Here is a 23298-nt window from a genome sequence, read left to right as displayed (position 1 = left end):
AATTCAAGATTTTTATCTTCTCGGGCATCTGCCTTCTTTTAAAAATTGATTGCTCTTTACTTTCACAGTCAGTTAAAATGTATTCTTAATTTTTTACTTATTAATGTTTACTATATTATGTTAAAAGAAGAAAATAAATGTTCATTTGAATTTAAAGGGTCAACAATTTCCCTGCACAGTTTCTGATACAGTTGTGCCGCCGAGTGTACAGAACTTATATTGACCACTTGGCTTGTGATTATTGCCATTATAAAACCACTTTATCATATTAAACGCTGCATAAATAGTGTTATATGATTTTAGGTTAATAGGTCAACAAGCATTCTAAATATATGTATCTTTGAATAATTAAGGTTTACAAAAATGTAGGTTATGCAATGTTTTTTTATAGGCGTGTAGTTTCATTAGTATCATGACAATTGTAAATTGCCATACATGACAAATTATTTTGTCACAATTTTTGCATTCAGTGACACACATTTTTTATTAAAAGAAATGCATCTGATAAAATTGGACTAATGAGGAACGGATAGTGTCATAGGGGATACATTTAAAACAAAAGAGAATAATAAAAACACACAGAATTTATTGTATGGAAGAAACAGTCTAAAATTTTGGTTCAATGATTTATCAGAATCCTGCCCTGAAAAGAGTAAGATCTCTTCATTGGTTTAATGATTCATCAGAATTCTGTTCTGAGTAAATGTGAAATTTCTTTACTGGTTCAGTTATTCATCAGAATTCTGTTCTGAGTAAATGTGAAATTTCTTTATTGGTTCAGTTATTTATCAGAATTCTGTCCTGAGTAAAGTGAGATTTTTTTACTGGTTCAGTGATTCATCAGAATTCTATTCTGAGATGAGTGAGATTTCTTCACTGGTTCAGTTATTCATCAGAATTTTCTCCTGAGTAAAGTGAGATTTCTTTACTGGTTCCGTTATTCATTAAAATTCTCTCCTGAGTAAAGTGAGATTTCTTTACTGGTTCAGTTATTCATCATCAGAATTATGTCCTGAGTAAATGTGAGATTTCTTTTAACTGGTTCAATTATTCATTAGAATTCTCTTCTGAGTATTAAGTGAGATGTCTTTACTGGTTCAGTGATTCATCAGAATCCTGTACTAAGATGAGTGAAATTTCTTCCTAGGTTCAGATATCATCAGAATGCTATTCTGAGATGAGTGAAATTTCTTTCTAGGTTCAGATAATATCTGAATCCTGTTCAGAATAAAGTGAGATTTCTTCACTAATATATTTATAGTTCAGTGATTCATCAGAATCCTGTACTAAGATGAGTGAAATTTCTTCCTAGGTTCAGATATCATCAGAATGGTATTCTGAGATGAGTGAAATTTCTTCCTAGATTCAGATAATATCTGAATCCTGTTCAGAATAAAGTGATATTTCTTCACTAATATATTTATAGTTCAGTTATTCATCAGAATCCTCTTCTGCGAAGAGTGAAATTTCTTCACTGGTTCAGTAGTTTATCAGAATCCTCTTCTGAGAAGAGTGACATTTTTTCCAAGGTTCAGAAAATCATCAGAATAATTACTTTCTCTATCTAACTTGATATATTATTATTCCTTTAGTTGATATAGTAAGTAGACAACCTGTCTATGATGGTGTTTATAAATGATACACAAATCTGCCTTAAGCACTACACTAAAACACCTACAGATGGCAATTTATATAAAATATTAAAAGGTTAATTATGAAAATCCGGTTCGTAATAGATTTGCTTAATATTCCGTAACTCTTAAATTTTAATAATTGCTTGATTTTGATAGATATTATAATAATTGTGTTTAGTTATATAAATCATATTGTTATTGTAACTAACTATTATATAACCATTTATCAATTAGCCAGACCTTTTGCATTACTGTTAAATGTAACAATTTGTTAGCTCAACATATACCTTGGTTCTCGGAAACTATTGTTGTTTTGATATAACTTTTTTAAATATTATTTTTAAAAATTACACATTTTCCATTGAATATTCAATTTTAGATTTATTAGAACAAAGTTAGGATCTTGTAATTTACGACGGCCGACAAACAACCTAGTTCAGGTCAATCGATGTGTTGTCTGCTGTCGTCTGGACCTAGAAACCATCAAACCTGTATCGAGGTGAAGAGCGAGGACATGTGTCTCAATATTCACGCATGCCCACAATTTAATTTTTTTATATTATTTTATTCAATCGAAACCAACAGCGATAATTACCACCACAAACAGGTTTGATACAAACAAAACCAGTTTAAAGCACCTTGATTGGTCCTAACATTGATCAAGGGCTTCTCTCGTCCAGTGCCCACCTTTACCAGAGGAAAGGCATGGGCCAATACATCTGAGGCAAATACTAGATGCAGGGGCTGCCATAAGAGTCAGCAATGCTGATTTCAAATGCCTAACGGGACCCCAGCTCCATATACAGCACCTGATATTCCCAGATGGTCTCCCATCCAAGCCTAACATTGCTTAACTTTGGTGATCTGACGAGAAACGGTGTTTCAACATGGAAAAGCCGTATAATTATTGTGACATAGTTTGGTCGTCGGTCGTCGCAAATAGAAAGAACTAGGTGACAAATAGATAAAAGTACGATAGCCTACCGCATCAAGATGTTAGTAACTTTACTATTTATTATCTTGCGAACATTGCACTGTTTATTACTTATCTTTATTAAATGTATTATCAAAAAGCCCACCACAAAAAAAAACCCACACAAAACAACTAAATTAGACAACCTATTCTAAGAATTCGTTGATTTAAATTAATTAAAATATTATGTATACATTGAGAGTAAATTTCCTTCGCAATTTTACTATACAATTACACTGTTGTGATACAGAAACAAGAGGCTGATATTGATGTATGAGGCATTTAATGATCTTGCCTTTGGATACGGTTTCAAAATCAACATCATTTGATTTGCAAATTCAACTTCTAGATAGTGGATTAAATCTATAAATTTTATTTATTCATCAATGTTTGAAATAACCATAATTGTTGGCGTTTTAATTTTTCTAGTTGGTGTATTGCTTATGCAAATTCTGGCGTGCCAAACACCCTAAAGATGAAGAGCAGAGGATATGTATGCCCCAAATTAAACCACACACCCACAGTGGTGCTCCGGTTCAACCCCCTCAACAAGCTTATACATACGATGCAGTTGCCAAAAGTGACCCTATAAAAATAAAAAAATTACAAGAAAGGTAAGACTATATATTCCTATTAATCATGTTTTTCTAAAGGTCTGTCTATATTATCAAACTTTATGTGACAAAAAAAAATGTGATTTGCCCATGAACACAATGATGTCATATATCACTACCATATTTGGGCACATCACACTTTTTTTCAAACTAGTTTGATAGTGTAGTGTGCAGTATCTATATATAAATAGAACAAAATAAAATAGTCTTAATGAGCTTCTGTTACATACAAAATGTTGTTGCCTTTTTGTTGCCCTTTTTAATCTATTAAAAAAAAATAAGAGAAACAAAATTTAGATAGAAATTTAGAAGGAATTGCCAAAAAGATTGATTATTTTCTTTCTTTTAGAAGACGGTCAGACACTTCATCAACAACATCGTTAACAATAGATGTTGTCGTTCCATCTGGAACCCGAACATTTGCTGTGACTCCACCAAGAGAAAGGTTTGTATATTAAAATTATATAACATTTTACAACTATAATGTGGTACGTACACTAAGAACAGGATATATATTCCAGGGGATTGCTATAAAACAGTCTTAACTAATGGTCTTAACTCCCCGATTAAAGCCGGCTTTATCTGATAGACGGTCTTACTAAAGCCACCCCTGTTAGACCATTGCTATAAAACAGTCTTAGATAAGACCGCGTAAAGTAACAAATTGAGGGCGTACTTTGCGCGTAGAATACCAAATAAGGTAATGTTCGTCACGCTTGTTCAATTCACAATCATAACAGTACGTACATTTCTACGCAAGAAAATCTATTCTAAGGCTATATAAGAATAAAATCACCGTTATTATTTGATTTAACACTTAAAACTCGTTCTATTGGTTGTCTTTGACAATAAATAATACGTAAAAGCAACAAAAAGAGAGGTTTAAGACTGTTTTAAGACTCCTTCGAGTAGGCTTTAATTTTAAAGACCGTTTGCAGGTTAGACCGCGGTATAGCAATGGTCTATAATGTAAGACTACTTGCTACGTCACGAATTATAGCCGGCTAAGCGCTAAGACCGGTTATAGACCGCTTATAGCAATCCGCCCCAGGCGTTACACCACCCTGTAATATTAGTAGTACTGCTTACCCATTCAAATTGTTAATGAAATTGTTTACAAAACATTCAGAAGGAAATGAAGTACACCTGTTGCTTGTATCTCATTAAATAGTGTCACAAACGAGCAATGGAAAGACGAACGCTATACTCGCACTAAAAGACAAAATACAATATTAGGGAAAATTTACAGACCTTTTAGAGATGGGTAGGACACAGAAGGAATAATTAACAATATATGAACAAAAAGATTCATGGCAACCAAGAACTGGTAGAAGACGGCTGATGAATACAAAATGAGAGATGACATCAAGAGATATCTCAAGCTCTGTCTACATTATCAAACTTTGTGACAAAAAAAATGTGATGTGCCCATATATGGACATGTTGTCATACCACTACCATATTTAGACATATCACTACCATATTTGGACACATCACATTATTTTTGTCAAACTAGTTTGATAGTGTAGACAGAGCCTAAGAACTTTAAACTGATCCATATCCTTCAGAGAAGCGTAAATGGAAAATGCTTGCATACAGCAATGGATGACATAACCTATTCTAAAGACATTACAAACATGTTGACAACATTTTGAAACCTTTTATATATCAAACCATATCACTCTTCCACTTCCTTCATCAACTAAACATGGAATACTGTGGGGTTTTTTTTGTCTGTAATAATTTCATAAGAAAAAAATGTCAAGGTTTTATTTTAGTCTACTTTTATGATTTATTTGCATTTATATTGCAATTTTTATTTAGTGGTTTAATTTCAAAAAGATATTCATATTAAGACCTGTCTTATATTTTCCTGTGTATTGATTTTGTGATGTAAATGTGATGTGTACTTTTATGGTGTTGATGGTAATGTTGTTGCATTTCTCTAGTGGCTAATTGTACTGTAATAATAACCATATTATCTGAAATTTATGAATAATAATAGACATCATTACAACTGTCATATGTTTATTTCTATCAGGCCTTTAAAAACTCTGTGTTTTAAAATGAATTATCACGTTAAAATGTTTTTTATCATGCATTATCACGTTAAAATGTTTTTTATCATGCATTTATTGTAAGATATTAAAAAGAATTCATGAGCTTCATAGATAAACAACCATACCGAACAAAGTAGACAAACATACCGACGTAGACAAACATACCGACGTAGACAAACATACCGACGTAGACAACCACACCGACGTAGACAACCACACCGACGTAGACAACCACACCGACGTAGACAACCACACCGACGTAGACAACCACACCGACGTAGACAACCACACCGACGTAGACAACCACACCGACGTAGACAACCACACCGACGTAGACAACCACACCGACGTAGACAACCACACCGACGTAGACAACCACACCGACGTAGACAACCACACCGACGTAGACAACCACACCGACGTAGACAACCACACCGACGTAGACAACCACACCGACGTAGACAACCACACCGACGTAGACAACCACACCGACCCAGACAACCACACCGACCCAGACAACCACACCGACCCAGACAACCACACCGACCCAGACAACCACACCGACCCAGACAACCACACCGACGTAGACAACCACATCGACGTAGACAACCACACCGACGTAGACAACCACACCGACGTAGACAACCACACCGACGTAGACACCCACACCGACGTAGACAACCACACCGACGTAGACAACCACACCGACGTAGACAACCACACCGACGTAGACAACCACACCGACGCAGACAACCATACTGTAGATAACCATACTGTAGATAACCATACTGTAGATAACCATACTGTAGACAACCATACTGTAGATTACCATACTGTAGACAACCATGATGCTGACATGGTTATGGTATTCACAATACAAATGGAATACTGTGATACACTGTGAATGATCAATTCATAAACCAGTTTGTAAAATTATGAATGTTGCACCTAACATTTTTATATAAACATAATATGTTTTCATCAATACAACATTGCATTTGATGCATATTTCAGTGCTGGTGCAGAGTATTTACAATCAGCAGGCAATAGGATGAATCGAAAACAACTTAGGCAATCTTTGAAAAATATAAGAGCATTGCATGAAGAATTCTGGGTAAGTATTAAACAGTCAGGTGTTGGTGTTCTAATGACGCATAAGCTTCTCTCACTAGACATACAAGAAATGAACCAATATTCCAGCGCATAACCATTCACGCTGTCTATACTATCAAACTTTATTTGACAAAAAAATTGTGATGTGCCCATATATAGACATGATGATGTCATATCACTACCATATTTGGGTATATCACTACCATATTTGGGCACATCACACTTTTTTTGTCAAACTAGTTTGATAGTGTAGACAGAGCTTTATACTGTACTTAAATTATACAACCTGTATATACACCACCTTACAGTATTAAAGGGTCCCACGAAACAATACAAAATCTGCACATTTTCCACAAAGGTATAAAGGACTTTGTAGTTTAAAACTCTTTTTTTTTTCTAAATTAGAATATACCAATGAATCATCCAGAAAGTATAGAAGTGCCAGGATCGGCAGCTAAAAATCGATATAGGACAATATTGCCAAACCCAGAGACGATGGTCTCTCTACCCCCCATTCCAGGTGACCCTCTATCTGACTACATTAATGCAAACTTTGTCAGGGTAAGTCATTTGCTCTCGATACCATTTTTATGTTTGTTTAATGTGCTTTAAAAGAAGTGTCTTGTATAGTATGTCTACGGATAGGCTTAAAATTTCATATTTTAATGCAACAATTTTGATTCATTAAATTTATTCAGGGTTTTGAAGCAGAAGACAATGAATTCATTGCGACACAAGGCGCGATGACTCACACCGTTGATGACTTCTGGAGACTTGTCTGGCATACTACTGCGCCAACTGTTGTCATGGTAACCAAACTCAAGGAACGAGAAAGGGTAAATTGATTACTATGAATAGATGAGATGCCTTGAAGGCAATTCATCGAATTGCGTGTCGTATCACGTCTCCATTGTCGACTTAATGTATCACAGTATTGTCCTAGGAATACTATTAAATTACTCTAAATTATTAGATTGTGTGAACTGCATATCAATTCCTAAAAGATAGATAGGAAAAAATAACATTCAAGATCGATCAAGAAGTTTTAACCTATTCTCTATTTTATCATGCTATTTTTATGCATTTTACCAAATAACAATGAAACAAAGTTGTTTATTCTTGAATTTACATACCAAATAGAACCTCTCATTCAAGACACCTCTATTGGTAACAAGAACATAGAGCAATAATGTTATAATTCTAAGGCCTCTATTAAGTGGACACTTTGTTTAGATCCTAAAGGTCTACTGTAATTTCTTATATATTTGTTTACAGAGTAAATGTGAGATGTATTGGCCTCAAAAGAGAGGTGTTTATGAGGGTATTGAAGTCACTGTACAAGATACTGTTCGGAAAAATGATTATATTCTAAGAATTTTTCATCTGAAGGTGAGTTATGTTCTATTGGGTGGCTGTTTGTGAAGTTGTCTTTAAATGTTGAATAAATTAAATGAAAATAAATGCTCAATTTAAAAGAGGTCATGAAATATAGATGTACCGGATAGGAACTGGAGATTTGAATTTATTCTTTTATTTTTTGGATGTTCATGTTTGAAAATCGTCTGCCTAAAAGTATGAAGATAAAAATAGAAATAGGACAGAAAAGATTTAAAGAATTAGTTGACATGATTTCTATAAATTTTGCTCTAAGTAGGCATAGTTAAAAGTATGTTGAGCCAATTTGTACTGGTGTTATATAATGATAATGACCTTTAGTGATGTCATATGTAATGGTGACCTTTAGTGATGTCATTATTATAAGTAATGGTGACCTTTAATGATGTCATTATTTCAGTCGTTCATCGTTAAACATACATACACTACCCACGCATTGCTGTCATATCACGTCTACTACGTCTCTCATACACATATGCTTTTAGTATCTAAACGTAACTTGAAAAAACTTACTTTACTAAAGAATATTTGATTCATTTGATGAGAATAAGGAAAGGAGTTTGTAGAGAAGAGTAAGAATATTAACACCCACACAATATAGAGATATTAATATTGCATCCAATAAAATATAACATATAGATAATGTGAGACGGTAAAGATGACAAGGTAAATTTCCACATTTCAGCTGATGCTCAAACTTGCAATCGTGTATACACATAGATGAATTTGATTTACACAAGCCATAGGTCCTGTTTCTTCTGCATAAAAATAACCAGTTAAAAACAGTGAGAATAAATTAACCCAAATTTCTTGCAAACAGAAACAGGACAATTTTTTAGTAACCAGTTAAATGGCAGCGCAAAAATAACGGTTAAAAAGACCCATTAAATTCAGTGTTTAACCGGTTATTTCTGTGCAACTTTTAGCAGCAACACAAATAAACGGTTATTTGATTGACAGCTGCTGACCTTGAGTCAAATACACCGCAGTAACGTTTGAATTAACCACCAGGACTATTGGACCCACTGATTTAAACCGTTATTTTGGAGCAAAAATTGAGCAGGAATGCAGTCAATGTAAAAATGAGGTGTTTTTCTTCAATTACGAGTGGTCTTTCTAAAGGCATATTTTAGGCCATGTAAAATAGGATATGTGGTTCTCATCAGCCTGCATAAAAAAGCTCACCTGTTCAAGAAAAAATACCAAGATTGTCAGTGAAAAATAAATATCTGGAAACATTCTATTTTGTATATGTATAAGAAGTGTAGATAGAGTCTGGGACTAGTTATAGAAGAAATATATATTTCTGCCATGGACTAGCTAGGCTGCACTTATAACCTGTCAACGTTATTTTGCATGCACCAAAATATTTAGAAGTACTGACGAGAACCATATTATTTATTTCCCCTGGCCTTTACATCATGTTGATTAGTTATAGAATAAAAAAATACTAGTGTTTGTACATGTGTTTAGATAAAATACCCCGCAGACGCCATCAATTTTTTGTGTTTTTTTGTTGTTGTTTAGTTTATGAATGAAGTGCGGACACTAATGCATTACTGGTATACACATTGGCCAGACAACAAAGCACCAGATAATCCAATAACATTACTAGAGATGATACGTGAAGTTGAGTTGAGTCGTAACGACCCAGCTCTACCAAAGGGACCAATCATAGTTCACTGCAGGTGGGTTATTTGTTTTTGTTAGTATGGTATGTGGTGTATATTTTCTTACAGAATGTTTGTTTCATTTTTATCTAAATGGAAAATGTGTATATATGGCAATACCACTATTTTAAACACTGTTTTTATCAGATTACCCTCAGTTTCCAGTTAATCTTGAGGGAATTTTTTACATTTATAGCATATTATACTAAAAAGAAATCAACATTACACCCTGAAGTAATAGTTCATTCTTATATAGCGCATATAAGCAAGCTCTCAATGCGCTGCATATTATTACTCCTGTCATTTTTTGGATCAAACACTTTCTAAACATAATGCAGCTAGTAATCAGCACAAAGTTGTTTCTTGATCCGGTACCCATTTTATACACCTGGGTGAAGAGTGGAAAATGTAAGTAAAGTGTCTTGGGGCCTAAGGATACAAGCAATGCAGCGAGAGTTGGATTTGAATCCAAGATCTCGCGATCAGTAATCCGACATCCAATACTGCACCACACCCCCTAAGATTATGAGGATACATGGATTGAAAACATTTAAAGTTTGCATTTATTTTTATTTAAATTGAAATATAAATATATTTGATGTAGTGCTGGTCTTGGTAGAACAGGATGTTACATTGCCATCAGTATAGGCATGAAACAATTACAAGAAGAACAGATGGTGGATGTACTAGGCATTGTCTGTCAAATGAGACAAGATAGGTGAGTTACCATGACAATAGACAACAATAAACAATAATTATATAGCAATATAACTTTCTTTTTCTAAACGCGATTGCTTATTATTAAAACCATCGGTGCTGTACTACAAGGCTATGTTGATGTAAAATAGATTACTAAAACTATATGACTAACAACCAATGAAAATCAATGAAATACATTAAATTCAATGTCATTGTGACATATCACTACCATATTTGGGCATATCACTACCATATATTTGGGCATATCACTACCATATTTGGGCATATCACTACCATATATTTGGGCATATCACTACCATATTTGGGCATATCACTACCATATTTGGAGACATCATACTTTATTTTGTCAAACTAGTTTGATAGTGTAGACAGAGCTTAAACGCAATATCAAAATAAAGCAAAATTCTTTTAAATACATTTAATTTCACCCAAATTATTCTACAAAATATCCCCACGTTAGTAAGTCAGACTTTTCTTTTTATTCTTTGTCTAAAAAAGAAACAATTTACCAATTTTGAAAATAGATATAAATAAATATTTTATATTAGGCCTATTGTTTTAGTTTGATTAGATGATAAAATACTATTTTTTTAAATTAATAACAATGGATGGACTTGTTTCTTGTTTTTAGGGGCGGCATGATACAAACCAACGAGCAGTATGAATTTGTCCACCAAGCACTATGTTTGTACGAGAAAAGCTTGCCAGCACTAGCAGAATGATTGGAAAATTGATTGAAATTGATACATTGATTGATTTATTGGAACATCGATCGATTGATTGATCGATTAAATATTGATTGATTTATTTAAACATGGACTGATTGATCAATTAAATATTGATTGATTGATTGATTGGAACATGGATTGATTAATATTGATTGATCAATCGATTAAATATTGATTGATTCTACAATAAAAAAAACTCCCAAAATCAGGAAATATATTTAAAACACTATTCACATCTTTACCTCAGTTTTAACAAGAAAAGTATTTGTGACTAAACATATATTATTTGATTTTGAAGATTTGCGATCAAGTAGTTATCAAGTCTTTATCAGAATTTTAAAATAATGTTTTTAGTGAAAACAAAAATAGATTTCAATCACTATGGACTATTGATCTGATTTCGTTGGCTTTAAACTGAAGTGTTGCATATCCACTAATGATGAAATATTAAGCTAACTGGATTTACTATATCATCTAGCTTTGTACATGATGTAAGCATCCAAACATAGTTTCAGATGTGACCACATCAACCAATACATTCATTGGAAAATGGATCGAACACAATGATTTTGTGGAATGGACAAGTTGGGTTAATCTGTCTTAATCAACAGTCTTAATACAGGATTTAGTCATTAATCCATCAACTCGTATTATTTATTTTTCAGTTAATTCAGATATTTATAGCGATAGAACAACATAGTTTTCTGTTTATATTAATATTCTGATTGGAATATAGAAACTAAAAATAACTTTCTCTCGGAAGGTTCTGCAATGTTTTAATGGATCGGTGATTTTGAACTGCTATGTTTTTTTGTCAGTTATATGCTCAACGAGAATTAAAAAGCTGAAAGCACAACTAATAATGGATCGTACATCAGCAAAGGTTGAAAGGTGAAAGCAAACGTTGTCATATTGAATTATCTACAAATGATGTTGATCATACAAGGCACTGTACAGATGCTTGAAAAAGGATACAAGAATAAATCACAGTTAAAAATATGTACAGAAGAACCTCTAAAGCTCGACCTGTCTACATTATCAACCATAATAGGGCATATCATTATTATATTTGAGCACATCACTTTTCGTGTCAAACTAGTTTGCTAGTGTAGACAGAGCTTAAGAGGAGGAAACCATGAAGAGGCTTCTGCAAAAGTTAAATAGAAAAGTAAGATGGCCAAGAGGAAGACCAAAATCCATATGGATCATGAAAATTAAAAACATGCTAAACCAGCTTCCATCTACAGAAGTATTCAGAAGTTGAGTTCAACTGGATGTACCTCACAGAATGACCTGGGCATTTTTCTTATTCACCTTTGACCTTTTTCTTTCTACCTCTATTTCTGAATTATTACTATTTCTTATTTGTATATTATTATCTTCCATATTAATATCATGTTAATGTATTCTAAAACAATGCAATTCTTTTGGGTTTTTTTTTTAAGTAGTAATAGCAAAAAATCCTCTAATGGCATCTACATCCAAGAGTCTGAATTACTCCTATGTAATTGCTTGATTTCATAGCTAATAAGACATTTTTCTTTGCTATCCTAATCAAACATGATATAAATTCCTATCATATTGGTTGACCGAGACATACCCATACAGATCCAAAGTATGAAATAATTTGCTGTTCAAGATTTTAATATATCCATGGAGTACAATAATTGGTTTAAATTCCTCTATCTCTTCTACAGAAGAGTAAACCTTATTTAGTTACAAATATTTATGATTTCTACATTCCGATTATAATTAGTAAATTGTGCAATAGTGATCATAATAATTCAATGATACTGTGTTATTTATGTTGATCTTTAATTGTAGTTTAACCACCATAAATAATTAAGGAGACATCTTTGGGACCCAACAAATTGTCCCCTTAATAGAGGGTGTTCCTGAACATGGATTGTATTGGCCATAGTCTTAAAAGACATACTGTATTTCCCCTTTTATTTGTTTCACTATGGATTATTGGTTTCACAGGAATGCCCCCCCCCCCTAAAATGGAACTCCCCTGGATTGAAGGTGTTCTACTTTATTGAAATGGGGTGCCATACAGGCTTTCTGTAGGTCAAACTAAGTATATATTTACAGGCACATAAGCATGGTCTGTTTTTGATATTCATTCTACTATACATAACAATTGCATGTGAAAACTGACTGAATGTAGGCCACTGGCTGACTTTAATTAGACATTTTCCCAGGCGAGTCGATTGCTGACTTTAAATGTGTACATACGTGTAGTAAACACAATCTAGTCAAACAAGCTCCTCGCTATAATAAATCAATAAAGATGTTAATTTACAACATTTTATCTTAAATTCATACATAATTGGTATCAACATTTAGACCTTATTAAGTTCATTAAAGAAAATAATACAACACCAAACACCTTACAAAGATAATTTAATATTTCTATTTAATTTGTGAATAATGTATGCATGTAAAGGATATAACTATTGAAAGAGCAGGATTTACTGTATCCCTACTTTAGTTATAAACAATTTAGAAATTAAGGCGGTAATGACAGTTGATGGAAGAGCAGGATTCACTCCTTCCCTCTGTTACATAGTTAACAAATATGTTTGTTTTGTGATAATGACAATGGATGGAAGAAAAAGATTCAGTCCCTCCCTCTGTTACCTAGTTAACAAATATGCTTGTTTTGCCTCAAGAGTGTGGTAACGCATCGCCTGTACATAGTAATTAACAACTAAATTTAAAGATTTATTATTTGCATGAATGAAACATAATTATATTTATTTAAATTAACAGTACAAATCGAAAAAGATTCTAAAAAATTGTAACTATAATTGATTTTAAATAAAAATACATATATTTAAAATGAATATTTGTTAGGAAAACTGTAAATTCAATGTAAATATTTTCGATTTGACATCAGTGACTATACATATAAAAAGTATAGATGTTAATAACAGTCTTTCATTTTCATAGTTGATCTACTACTGTACTTATGGCTGTACTCTATAACCCTCTGTTACCCCTTTTACACCCCTGGGGGAATGATGCATTTTTTACTCCAGGGAGTGGGCTGTACCGACAGGTGGGTTTAACTCCTTGTAAGTATGGTACTTGAAATTGTACACTCATTTCCACCCTGATGCATTAACATTACTATTTCTGTTGTTGGACCAAATGTAAAAATAAATACTGTATGTCTTTAAAAAAAGTTATGCATGTAGAAATAAAAAATTTAGTTTATGCAGAGTATTTTCATTCTGCCTAGAATATCTAGATAAATTGTATAAAATGTTCACAAGTATTCATCTTGTTCTTTCATCTACAAACTTCTTTGCAGATGTTAGAGTGACAATAATTATGCTTAGGAATAATTTTTAAAAGAATTTAAATGAATTATTTTAAATAATAGAATAAGGTAGTTGAGAAGCTGGAGTGTTACTGTACAATAGTATATGCTGCATCTGCTACTGTATATTATAGTTTTATCTGATTTTCATGAGTTACCTAAAAATGTTTGCATGCATTGTTTTAAATGTGTAATTAGTACAAGCATATCGGATATTAGCATATCAGATACCCATGCATCGGATACCTGTGCATCGGATACCCGTGCATCGGATACCCGTGCATCGGATACCCGTTCATCGGATACCCGTGCATCGGATACCCGTGCATCGGATACCCGTTCATCGGATACCCGTGCATCGGATACCCGTGCATCGGATACCCGTGCATCGGACACCCGTGCATCGGTTACCCGTGCATCGGATACCCGTGCATCGGTGACCCGTGCATCGGTTACCCGTGCATCGGATACCCGTGCATCTTATACCCGTGCATCGGATACCCGTGCATCGGATACCCGTGCATCGGATACCCATGCATCTTATACTCATGCATCATTACAACAGAAATTTTTTTTTAAAAGCACATTCTCAGATTTGGAAATATCCAACATTACAGTATATAATGCCAAATTGTTGTTTAGTAGACTTATTTATTTGCATACAATTAAACCATTGTATGAATAATCTGTATTTTCTGTAAAAGATGAACATTTTATGTTGTTCAAATACTTTATTTTTATATTCACACATTTTTGTTTCAAACCTGAACTCTGAAAACTTGATTGCTACAATTTTAAAGTTGGGGATGAATAAAAATGGTATTAGGAAATCATTTTAATTTTAAAGCTCCATATTAAGTTGGTGCTGTTTTATCACTTAATAATATTATGTCATAATATTTTTTTTGTGCAATTTCAATATCATATTTTCAGTGTTGGCACACAATGTAGTGGTGTACGCTATTGTGTCCAGTAATATCAACATTATTATCTGCATTTATTTCATGAACTCAAGGTCATGTCAATTTGTTGTGTGCATGGGGTTGTTGGAACATCCTTCTTTCTAACATTGACAGTGTTTTTTTTTTGGTCAGATGAATTCTAAATTCAGATTCTTTTTAATTAAGATAATATTGATTGAAATAGGAATATATACACAGATTAAAATAGACCGAGCAAACCTGAAATGTACAGAATAATTAATAATTCATTGTTTATTCATTAAAACAAATAAAGCATTCATGAATAATCTATTATTTAGGTTTTTAAAATAATTTTATTCAATTCAAGAAAATACATGCAAATATTTTCATTTGCATACTGTCCTATAGTTTACCATTGTGGTCAGATTGGAGAAAGAAACATGCAAATGTTTAATTTGCATATGATTTCAATATGAATAATTAATTAGTTTGGTTTTCATGTTTATTGAAGTCCAATGTGCTGCATGTCTTTTGAAGATATATTGGTTCTGATGTTAATGTAAATGATCAGATATATCTTTAATAACTGAATGTTTGAGATATGCAAGGCAACCCTTATGAGTTTTTGTTGTCTTAATACAGTATACCCAAATAATGTATAGAGTTGTGAGTAGATTATATTAAAAGCTATGTACGTAGTTAAACCGTGTTTTAATTGTAGCTATGTATGGCATGCCAATTAGCACCTTTTTGAAGTGGTTTATGAGATCAATTTACCATGACTATCGTTCCAGTAGTGTATTTTCTTTACTTAATTACAGTACTAAACAACTAGAGCGAGTGAGTGGCCGAGCAGTTTAGACAGTGGAACCGTACTCCATAGCCATAACATCCGCAAGGGTTCGAGGCTCACTCGTTCCATGGTTCTGGTGGTAAAACAAGTCTTCTCGGATAAGGACTATAAACCGTAGGTCCAGTGTACACAACTTGCTCGTGTGCACTTTAAAGAACCTAGTACATCTTTCGAGACGAGTAGCGGGTTACCCCGGTGTACTAGTTCATACACACACACTGTCGTGGACAGACGTAATGGTCCCGTAGTTGGCTGCCAATGACACGATGTGACCCTTAGGGAAGAAGAATGTTGTTGATCTTCATGAAATAGCGCTATATTAATGTCTCATTACATTACATTATCGAATTCAATTACAGTAGTGTTATTCCACTGTAACATGCCAAGGATTTTGCTATGTTACTAGTAGTGTTATTCCACTGTAACATGCCAAGGATTTTGCTATGTTACTGTAGTGTTATTCCACTGTAACATGACAAGGATTTTGCTATGTTACAGTAGTGTTATTTCACTGTAACATGCCAAGGATTTTGCTATGTTACAGTAGTGTTATTCCACTGTAACATGCCAAGGATTTTGCTATGTTACAGTAGTGTTATTCCACTGTAACATGACAAAGATTTTGCTATGTTACAGTAGTGTTATTCCACTGTAACATGCCAAGGATTTTGCTATGTTACAGTAGTGTTATTCCACTGTAACATGACAAAGATTTTGCTATGTTACAGTAGTGTTATTCCACTGTAACATGCCAAGGATTTTGCTATGTTACAGTAGTGTTATTCCACTGTAACATGCCAAGGATTTTGCTATGTTACAGTAGTGTTATTCCACTGTAACATGACAAGGATTTTGCTATGTTACAGTAGTGTTATTCCACTGTAACATGCCAAGGATTTTGCTATGTTACAGTAGTGTTATTCCACTGTAACATGCCAAGGATTTTGCTATGTTACAGTAGTGTTATTCCACTGTAACATGACAAGGATTTTGCTATGTTACAGTAGTGTTATAAGGATTTTGCTATGTTACAGTAGTGTTATTCCACTGTAACATGCCAAGGATTTTGCTATGGAATCGGATTTGCTCCATACACTGCCCAGTGGTCTTATGGTAGGATGTCTTGTGCAAACAGAATATTTAAAAATTTACTACCAGTATACAATATCACTGGGTGGTAGAAGACACGGATAGCAGAAATTAAAGATATAGAAATTATCTTATTACTGTTACAATTTATTTAATTAAACATGTATGTACATAATATATACATCCTTGAGTATAAAAACACAAAATGTTCTTTAAAAAATCATAATCATAGTACAGTAATTTATATGAATTTTTTTTTAGATCTTATATGCAGGCCTAAACCTCTACTTGTTCCACATACCCTATCTAACCCAAATTGTGTATATAGGGTTCGGGAGGAAATTATATAAAATAATACTGTAAATGACTCCTTGAGTATCCCACCTCTTAATATAGACTGAACATTTGGACAATTTTAATACAATCTGAGCATAATTTCACCATACTTGTATACAATTTCATGCATCCAGGCCTGTGGGACTATAATTTCATACCCAATTATATTATTTATTGAGTTAAGGGAAATGTCTTGCTTAAGTGTGATTGGTGAATACAGCTACAGGCCCCTGGCTGTATGAAGTCTACCAAAACCATCATTGTGCTTTATGTCTTGGCTATCCCTATACTACCTAAACATACTATTCTTGTATTTTGTTGTTGGAAAGTTGTCCTGAGCCTTCAGACGACGCACAGCTTCTCGTATATGTTTAGGTTGGAGAGGGCCAACATCGCCACACTCACCTACAGCATCTAAGCCTGAAAGAAACAAAGCACAATTCTTAGTGTTAATTTTGTAGTATTGTACAAAAGCACCAGATTCTTCTTCCAGGTACTGTGAGGTGATTTCCCGATTAATCATAAAATCAAAACGGTAACTGGGTATGATCAACTTGCGTTCCTACGCTCAACAGAACATCCATTCATAGAAGCACTGATCTTATTGTAACTGTAGAATGGTCCCAAGACATGATTATAATTTGGCTTTAGTATCTCCACACAGCACTTTAATTTATTTAATTTTAATACAAGTGACTACTAACCTTGCTCAACAATTTCTCCAACGTACACTTTTGCAATACCAGCCATTGCAATGACAACATTTTGGGACACTGTGCCACCTGTTATTGATTGCATAATCTGAAAAGAAAAACAAAATTAATATAACAATGAGCCTATAAGTATAGACCACCATCTATTAGAATTACAGCATCAATACATTTGTAATTGTACAAATAACTGCCTATGTTCATGTCAAAATGTCTGGTCTATTCATAATTAAATTTGAATTCAGTATACCCTTTTAACAGCTGCCCTAGGAAAAGCTGCTCTCCTAAACATCTCATACCGATTTAGCTGCTCCTCAGAAAAGGCTTCAACTAGAACCCTAAAAGAAAAGTTGAAATATATTTAGCATTATCATTTTGTACAGTTACAGTGTAGATATAAGCTGCTGTTTGGTCGCTGAGTGTATGGAATGCTATAATTCATGATGTGCCACCAAATCAAAATATTTATCATGTTCGTTTGGCTTAGTCTTTAGAACATGTTGGGCCAGACCCAAAGAACACATCCCACCGAGGCTCTGCTAAGCCTCCTAGAAGGCAATGGTGAGTAAAGGCAATTAATGGTGAGTGAATATAATTATAAAGTGACATCTACTATATTCCAAAATAAAATATTGTACAGTATAGTATTAGGTTCCGGCTAGACTAGGCCTAGTAGTAGTAGAGTAGCTTACAGTACTATTTTGTGTACATACAGTACGTTAATAAATAACAATATGATATAAAGAAAAGTTAGGGTTGCTAACTAGAAATAGATTACAAACCATGCCAGTACTGTAGTATTTTTTTTTTAGCCTATTTAATAGACATACTGTAGTCATAGGCTATACTATTACTTTACTATAAATTAATAAATCGTTATGGCTAAAAAAGATGGCAACGGTACCGGCGTTAATAAATAGGCCTACATAAAATGACAACACAATAGGCCTAGCTAGGGCCTAGGCCTAGTATAATATTGAATATTTATTTACTGCATTTTCTCTCTTTCTTCTTGTGCCAAATCTTCTTTACTTTTTTGCAAATGATGTTCTTCATCAGTAACACTTCCAAATCGCCCAATTTTAGCTAAGGGTTCTCGGCTACGATCCGTATCTTCGCCTCCTTCCTCTAAATCACCTAGGCCTACTAGGTCTTTACTGGAAGAGCTGAATACTCCCGGTCCTTCGTGGGATTTTAAGGCTTGATCTTTCGTTTTGGGACTGCCTTTCTTGGTTAACGTAGGCCTACTGTTGTGACTACCGCTGAGTAGTTTCTGTTCGTCCAACAACGAAATTGAGTCATGTTTCCTTTTGACACCTTTTTCACTTTTTGATTCCTCCATTTCTTATTCTTTTAGGTCTATGCTCTATGCAATAATTAGCCTAATAACTGGTTACTGTAACTTTCAATTTTCTGCCTCTCTTTCTCCAGCTTTGTTTTTTTGTTGTTAATTTAAACCGATGATTCCATTTCAAATTAGGTAATTATTTTCACTTCATTTTAAAATTTAATTTGTTTCAAATACGGATCTAGTTTAACTGCTGCAGCATTGATTTTTTAAATTTTGTTATAACTCTTCTATTCATTTCAGATGTTTCTGCAATATCATATAATAAGATTCCAGAAGGGCTGGGGGAGGAAGGGGTAATCATGGATCGTGAGAAACAAGTCTACCTTCCTACTAATAGAATATTCCTATATATATGGGCAGCCATTAGGGCAATTTTGGCCAAACTTCTTACTTTGGCAAGCGCGAATATAGCAATATTGTTATACTATAGCACATGTGTTGTGTTATCATCATTTAAGAGCTAGGCCTATAAGAACTAGTTATGTCAAAAAATAAAAGGTTCAAAATGTTGCCATTTTTCGAAAATTTCCCCATATATGCGCATATATTGTGTGTACATCATCTTATAGAGCCATAGTAACTAGTTATGTCGAAAAAGGGTTGAAATTTGGTCGGTTTTCGAAAACTTCCTTGTACTATAATCATCATAATACAGGGATTTTTTAGCCACTTTTTACAATTTAATTATTATGCGAAAATATTGCCATATGATATATGTTTACTATAGCATAATTGACATGCGCAGAACCTAATATTCGAATCTACGCATGTTTATTATGCTATAGTAACTATTTATATCATAAAATAAAAGGGTCGAAAAATTGCCATTTTCGAAAATTTCCCTGTACTATAGTACAGGTATTTTTTCGAAAAATAGCAAAATTTCAACCTTTTTATTTTCCGATAAAACTGGTTACTATAGCATAATTAACATGCGCAGAACCCAATATTCGACTCTGCGCATGTTCATTTTGCTATAGTAACCATTTATGTCAAAAAATAGATGAAACTGGTTACTATAGCATTATTGACATGCGCAGAACCTAATATTCGACTCTGCGCATGTTTATTATGCTATAGTAACTATTTATATCATAAAATAAAAGGGTCGAAAAAATGGCAATTTTTGGAAGATTTCTCTGTACTATATATTACAGGGATTTTTTCGAAAAATATCAAAATTTCGACCCTTTTATTTTGCAATAAAACTGGTAACTATAGTATAATTAACAAGCGCAGAACCCAATATTCGACTCTGCACATGTTTATTTTGCTATAGTAACCATTTATGTCAAAAAATAGATAAAACTGGTTACTACAGCAATTGACATGCGCAGAACCTAATATTCGACTCTACGCATGTTTATTATGTTATAGTAACTATTTATGTCATAAAATAAAAGGGTCGAAAAATGGCCATTTCTTGAAAAATTCCCTGTACTATAGTACAAGGATTTTTTCGAAAAATAGCAAAATTTCGACCTTTTTATTTTCCGATAAAACTGGTTACTATAGCATAATTAACATGCGGAGAACCCAATATTCGACTCTGCGCATGTTCATTTTGCTATAGTAACCATTTATGTCAAAAAATAGATAAAACTGGTTACTATAGCATAATTGACATGCGCAGAACCTAATATTCGACTCTGCGCATGTTTATTATGCTATAGTAACTATTTCATAAAATGAAAGTGTCGAAAAATGGCAATTTTTTGAAAATTTCCCTCTACTATAGCACAGGTATTTTTTCGAAAAATATCAAAATTTCAACCTTTTTATTTTCCGATAAAACTGGTTACTATAGCATAATTAACATGCGCAGAACCCAATATTCGACTCTGCGCATGTTTATTTTGCTATAGTAACCATTTATGTCAAAAAATAGATAAAACTGGTTACTACAGCAATTGACATGCGCAGAACCTAATATTCGACTCTACGCATGTTTATTATGCTATAGTAACTATTTATGTCATAAAATAAAAGGGTCGAAAAATGGCCATTTCTTGAAAAATTCCCAGTACTATTATAGTACGGTGATTTTTCGAAAAGTAGAAAAATTTCGACCTTTTTATTTTCCGATAAAACTGGTTACTATAGCATAATTGACATGCGCAGAACCTAATATTCGACTCTACGCATGTTTATTATGCTATAGTAACTATTTATATCATAAAATAAAAGGGTCGAAAAATGGCAATTTTTCGAAAATTTCCCTGTACTATAGTACAGGTATTTTTTCGAAAAATATCAAAATTTCGACCTTTTTATTTTCCGATAAAACTGGTTACTATAGCATAATTAACATGCGCAGAACCCAATATTCGACTCTGCGCATGTTTATTTTGCTATAGTAACCATTTATGTCAAAAAATAGATAAAACTGGTTACTATAGCATAATTGACATGCGCAGAACCTAATATTCGATTCTACGCATGTTTATTATGCTATAGTAACTATTTATATCATAAAATAAAAGGGTCGAAAATGGCCATTTTTCGAAAAATTCTCTGTACTATAGTACAGGGATTTTTTCGAAAAATAGCAAAATTTCGACCTTTTTATTTTCCGATAAAACTGGTTACTATAGCATAATTAACATGCGCAGAACCCAATTTTCGACTCTGCGCATGTTTATCTTGCTATAGTAACCATTTATATAAAAAAATAGATAAAACTGGTTACTATAGCATGATTGACATGCGCAGAACCTAATATTCGACTCTACGCATGTTTATTATGCTATAGTAACTATATCATAAAAGAAAAGTGTCGAAAAATGGCAATTTTTCGAAAATTTCCCTGTACTATACTACAGGGATTTTTTCGAAAAATAGCAAAATTTCGACCTTTTCATTTTCTGATAAAACTGGGGACTATAGCATAATTAACATGTGCAGAACCCACTATAGTAACCATTTATGTCAAAAAATAGATAAAACTGGTTACTACAGCAATTGACATGTGCAGAACCTAATATTCGACTCTGCGCATGTTTATTATGCTATAGTAACTATTTCATAAAATAAAAGGGTCGAAAAATGGCTATTTTTCGAAAATTTCCCTTTACTATTTACAGGTATTTTTTCCCTGTACTATAGTAGTTTATATTATATTAAATTTTAAAAAGTCTATAATAGGCCTTGGATTATGGCAATATAAGAAATTAGGCTAAAATCATATTAAATGAATAGCAAAAATAACTAAAACCTAAATTATTATACAATATTAATATTTGATTGGTAATCACATTTTACTTTATTATCTCTTCTTTCTTTTAATACAATTCTTTCCAAAAGTTACTTTTTGAAACCTATTTACATATTCATATACATATTATTGTATAAAACGAATTTACTTTACAACATCTCAGATGCTTTATATATTATAATAAGATTTTTTTATATTCCAAAAATCGGAACAACAAATTACAACAGTATGTATTCATTCATGCAAGGTAGAACTACCTTTAGTATAATAGCGAAACATGCAATTCTTTTTAAAATTATCAGTTACATTGCAAAACTTCTAAACTGAAATAGCAAGCATAGTAGAAAAGCGCATTCTATCTTTCTTACTCTATCCTCATCATTTTTTTAATTTCTGAATCAATATATTCTACTTTGCCTTAAACTGTTGATAAACAGACAACTTACAAAAGCAATCTTTTAACGATTTATTGTTCCCTTAAATTGATGAACAAAATCAAACTTGGAATAGGCCATTTTGTAGTTGCAATATTAAAGTTATTCACATTCCTCAAACACCTCCCCCCCCCCCACCCCCATCTCACCCCG

General features: G+C 33.1%; 2 protein-coding genes across 3 annotated transcripts in view; one reads left to right on the top strand and one right to left on the bottom strand.

Moving 5' to 3' along the window:
- LOC140055281 (tyrosine-protein phosphatase non-receptor type 5-like) overlaps positions 1-10991 on the top strand; it is a 56657-nt gene extending 45666 nt beyond the window's left edge. For both annotated transcript variants that reach the window (XM_072100578.1, XM_072100579.1), the window contains 9 exons: positions 3037-3221; positions 3571-3666; positions 6296-6395; positions 6800-6955; positions 7093-7230; positions 7670-7783; positions 9317-9477; positions 10064-10177; positions 10811-10991. In XM_072100578.1, coding sequence (XP_071956679.1) covers positions 3037-3221; positions 3571-3666; positions 6296-6395; positions 6800-6955; positions 7093-7230; positions 7670-7783; positions 9317-9477; positions 10064-10177; positions 10811-10901 — 1155 coding nt within the window. In that variant the 3' untranslated portion in view covers positions 10902-10991. The remainder of the gene's footprint in view (positions 1-3036; positions 3222-3570; positions 3667-6295; positions 6396-6799; positions 6956-7092; positions 7231-7669; positions 7784-9316; positions 9478-10063; positions 10178-10810) is intronic.
- Positions 10992-17032: 6041 nt separating this feature from the next.
- On the bottom strand, positions 17033-19610 carry LOC140054404 (transcription initiation factor TFIID subunit 11-like). The gene is made up of 4 exons (XM_072099382.1): positions 19139-19610; positions 18397-18484; positions 18141-18237; positions 17033-17856 (listed from the first exon to the last, which is right to left on the bottom strand). The coding sequence occupies exons 1-4, from the start codon at positions 19486-19488 to the stop codon at positions 17726-17728; spliced, it is 666 nt and encodes a 221-aa protein (XP_071955483.1). The 5' UTR covers positions 19489-19610; the 3' UTR covers positions 17033-17725.
- Between the last annotated feature and the right edge of the window lie 3688 nt (positions 19611-23298).

The sequence above is a fragment of the Antedon mediterranea genome, chromosome 7, assembly GCF_964355755.1.
Source record: "Antedon mediterranea chromosome 7, ecAntMedi1.1, whole genome shotgun sequence".
Lineage (NCBI taxonomy): Eukaryota > Metazoa > Echinodermata > Crinoidea > Comatulida > Antedonidae > Antedon > Antedon mediterranea.
This window is presented reverse-complemented; position numbering and strand designations above follow the sequence as displayed.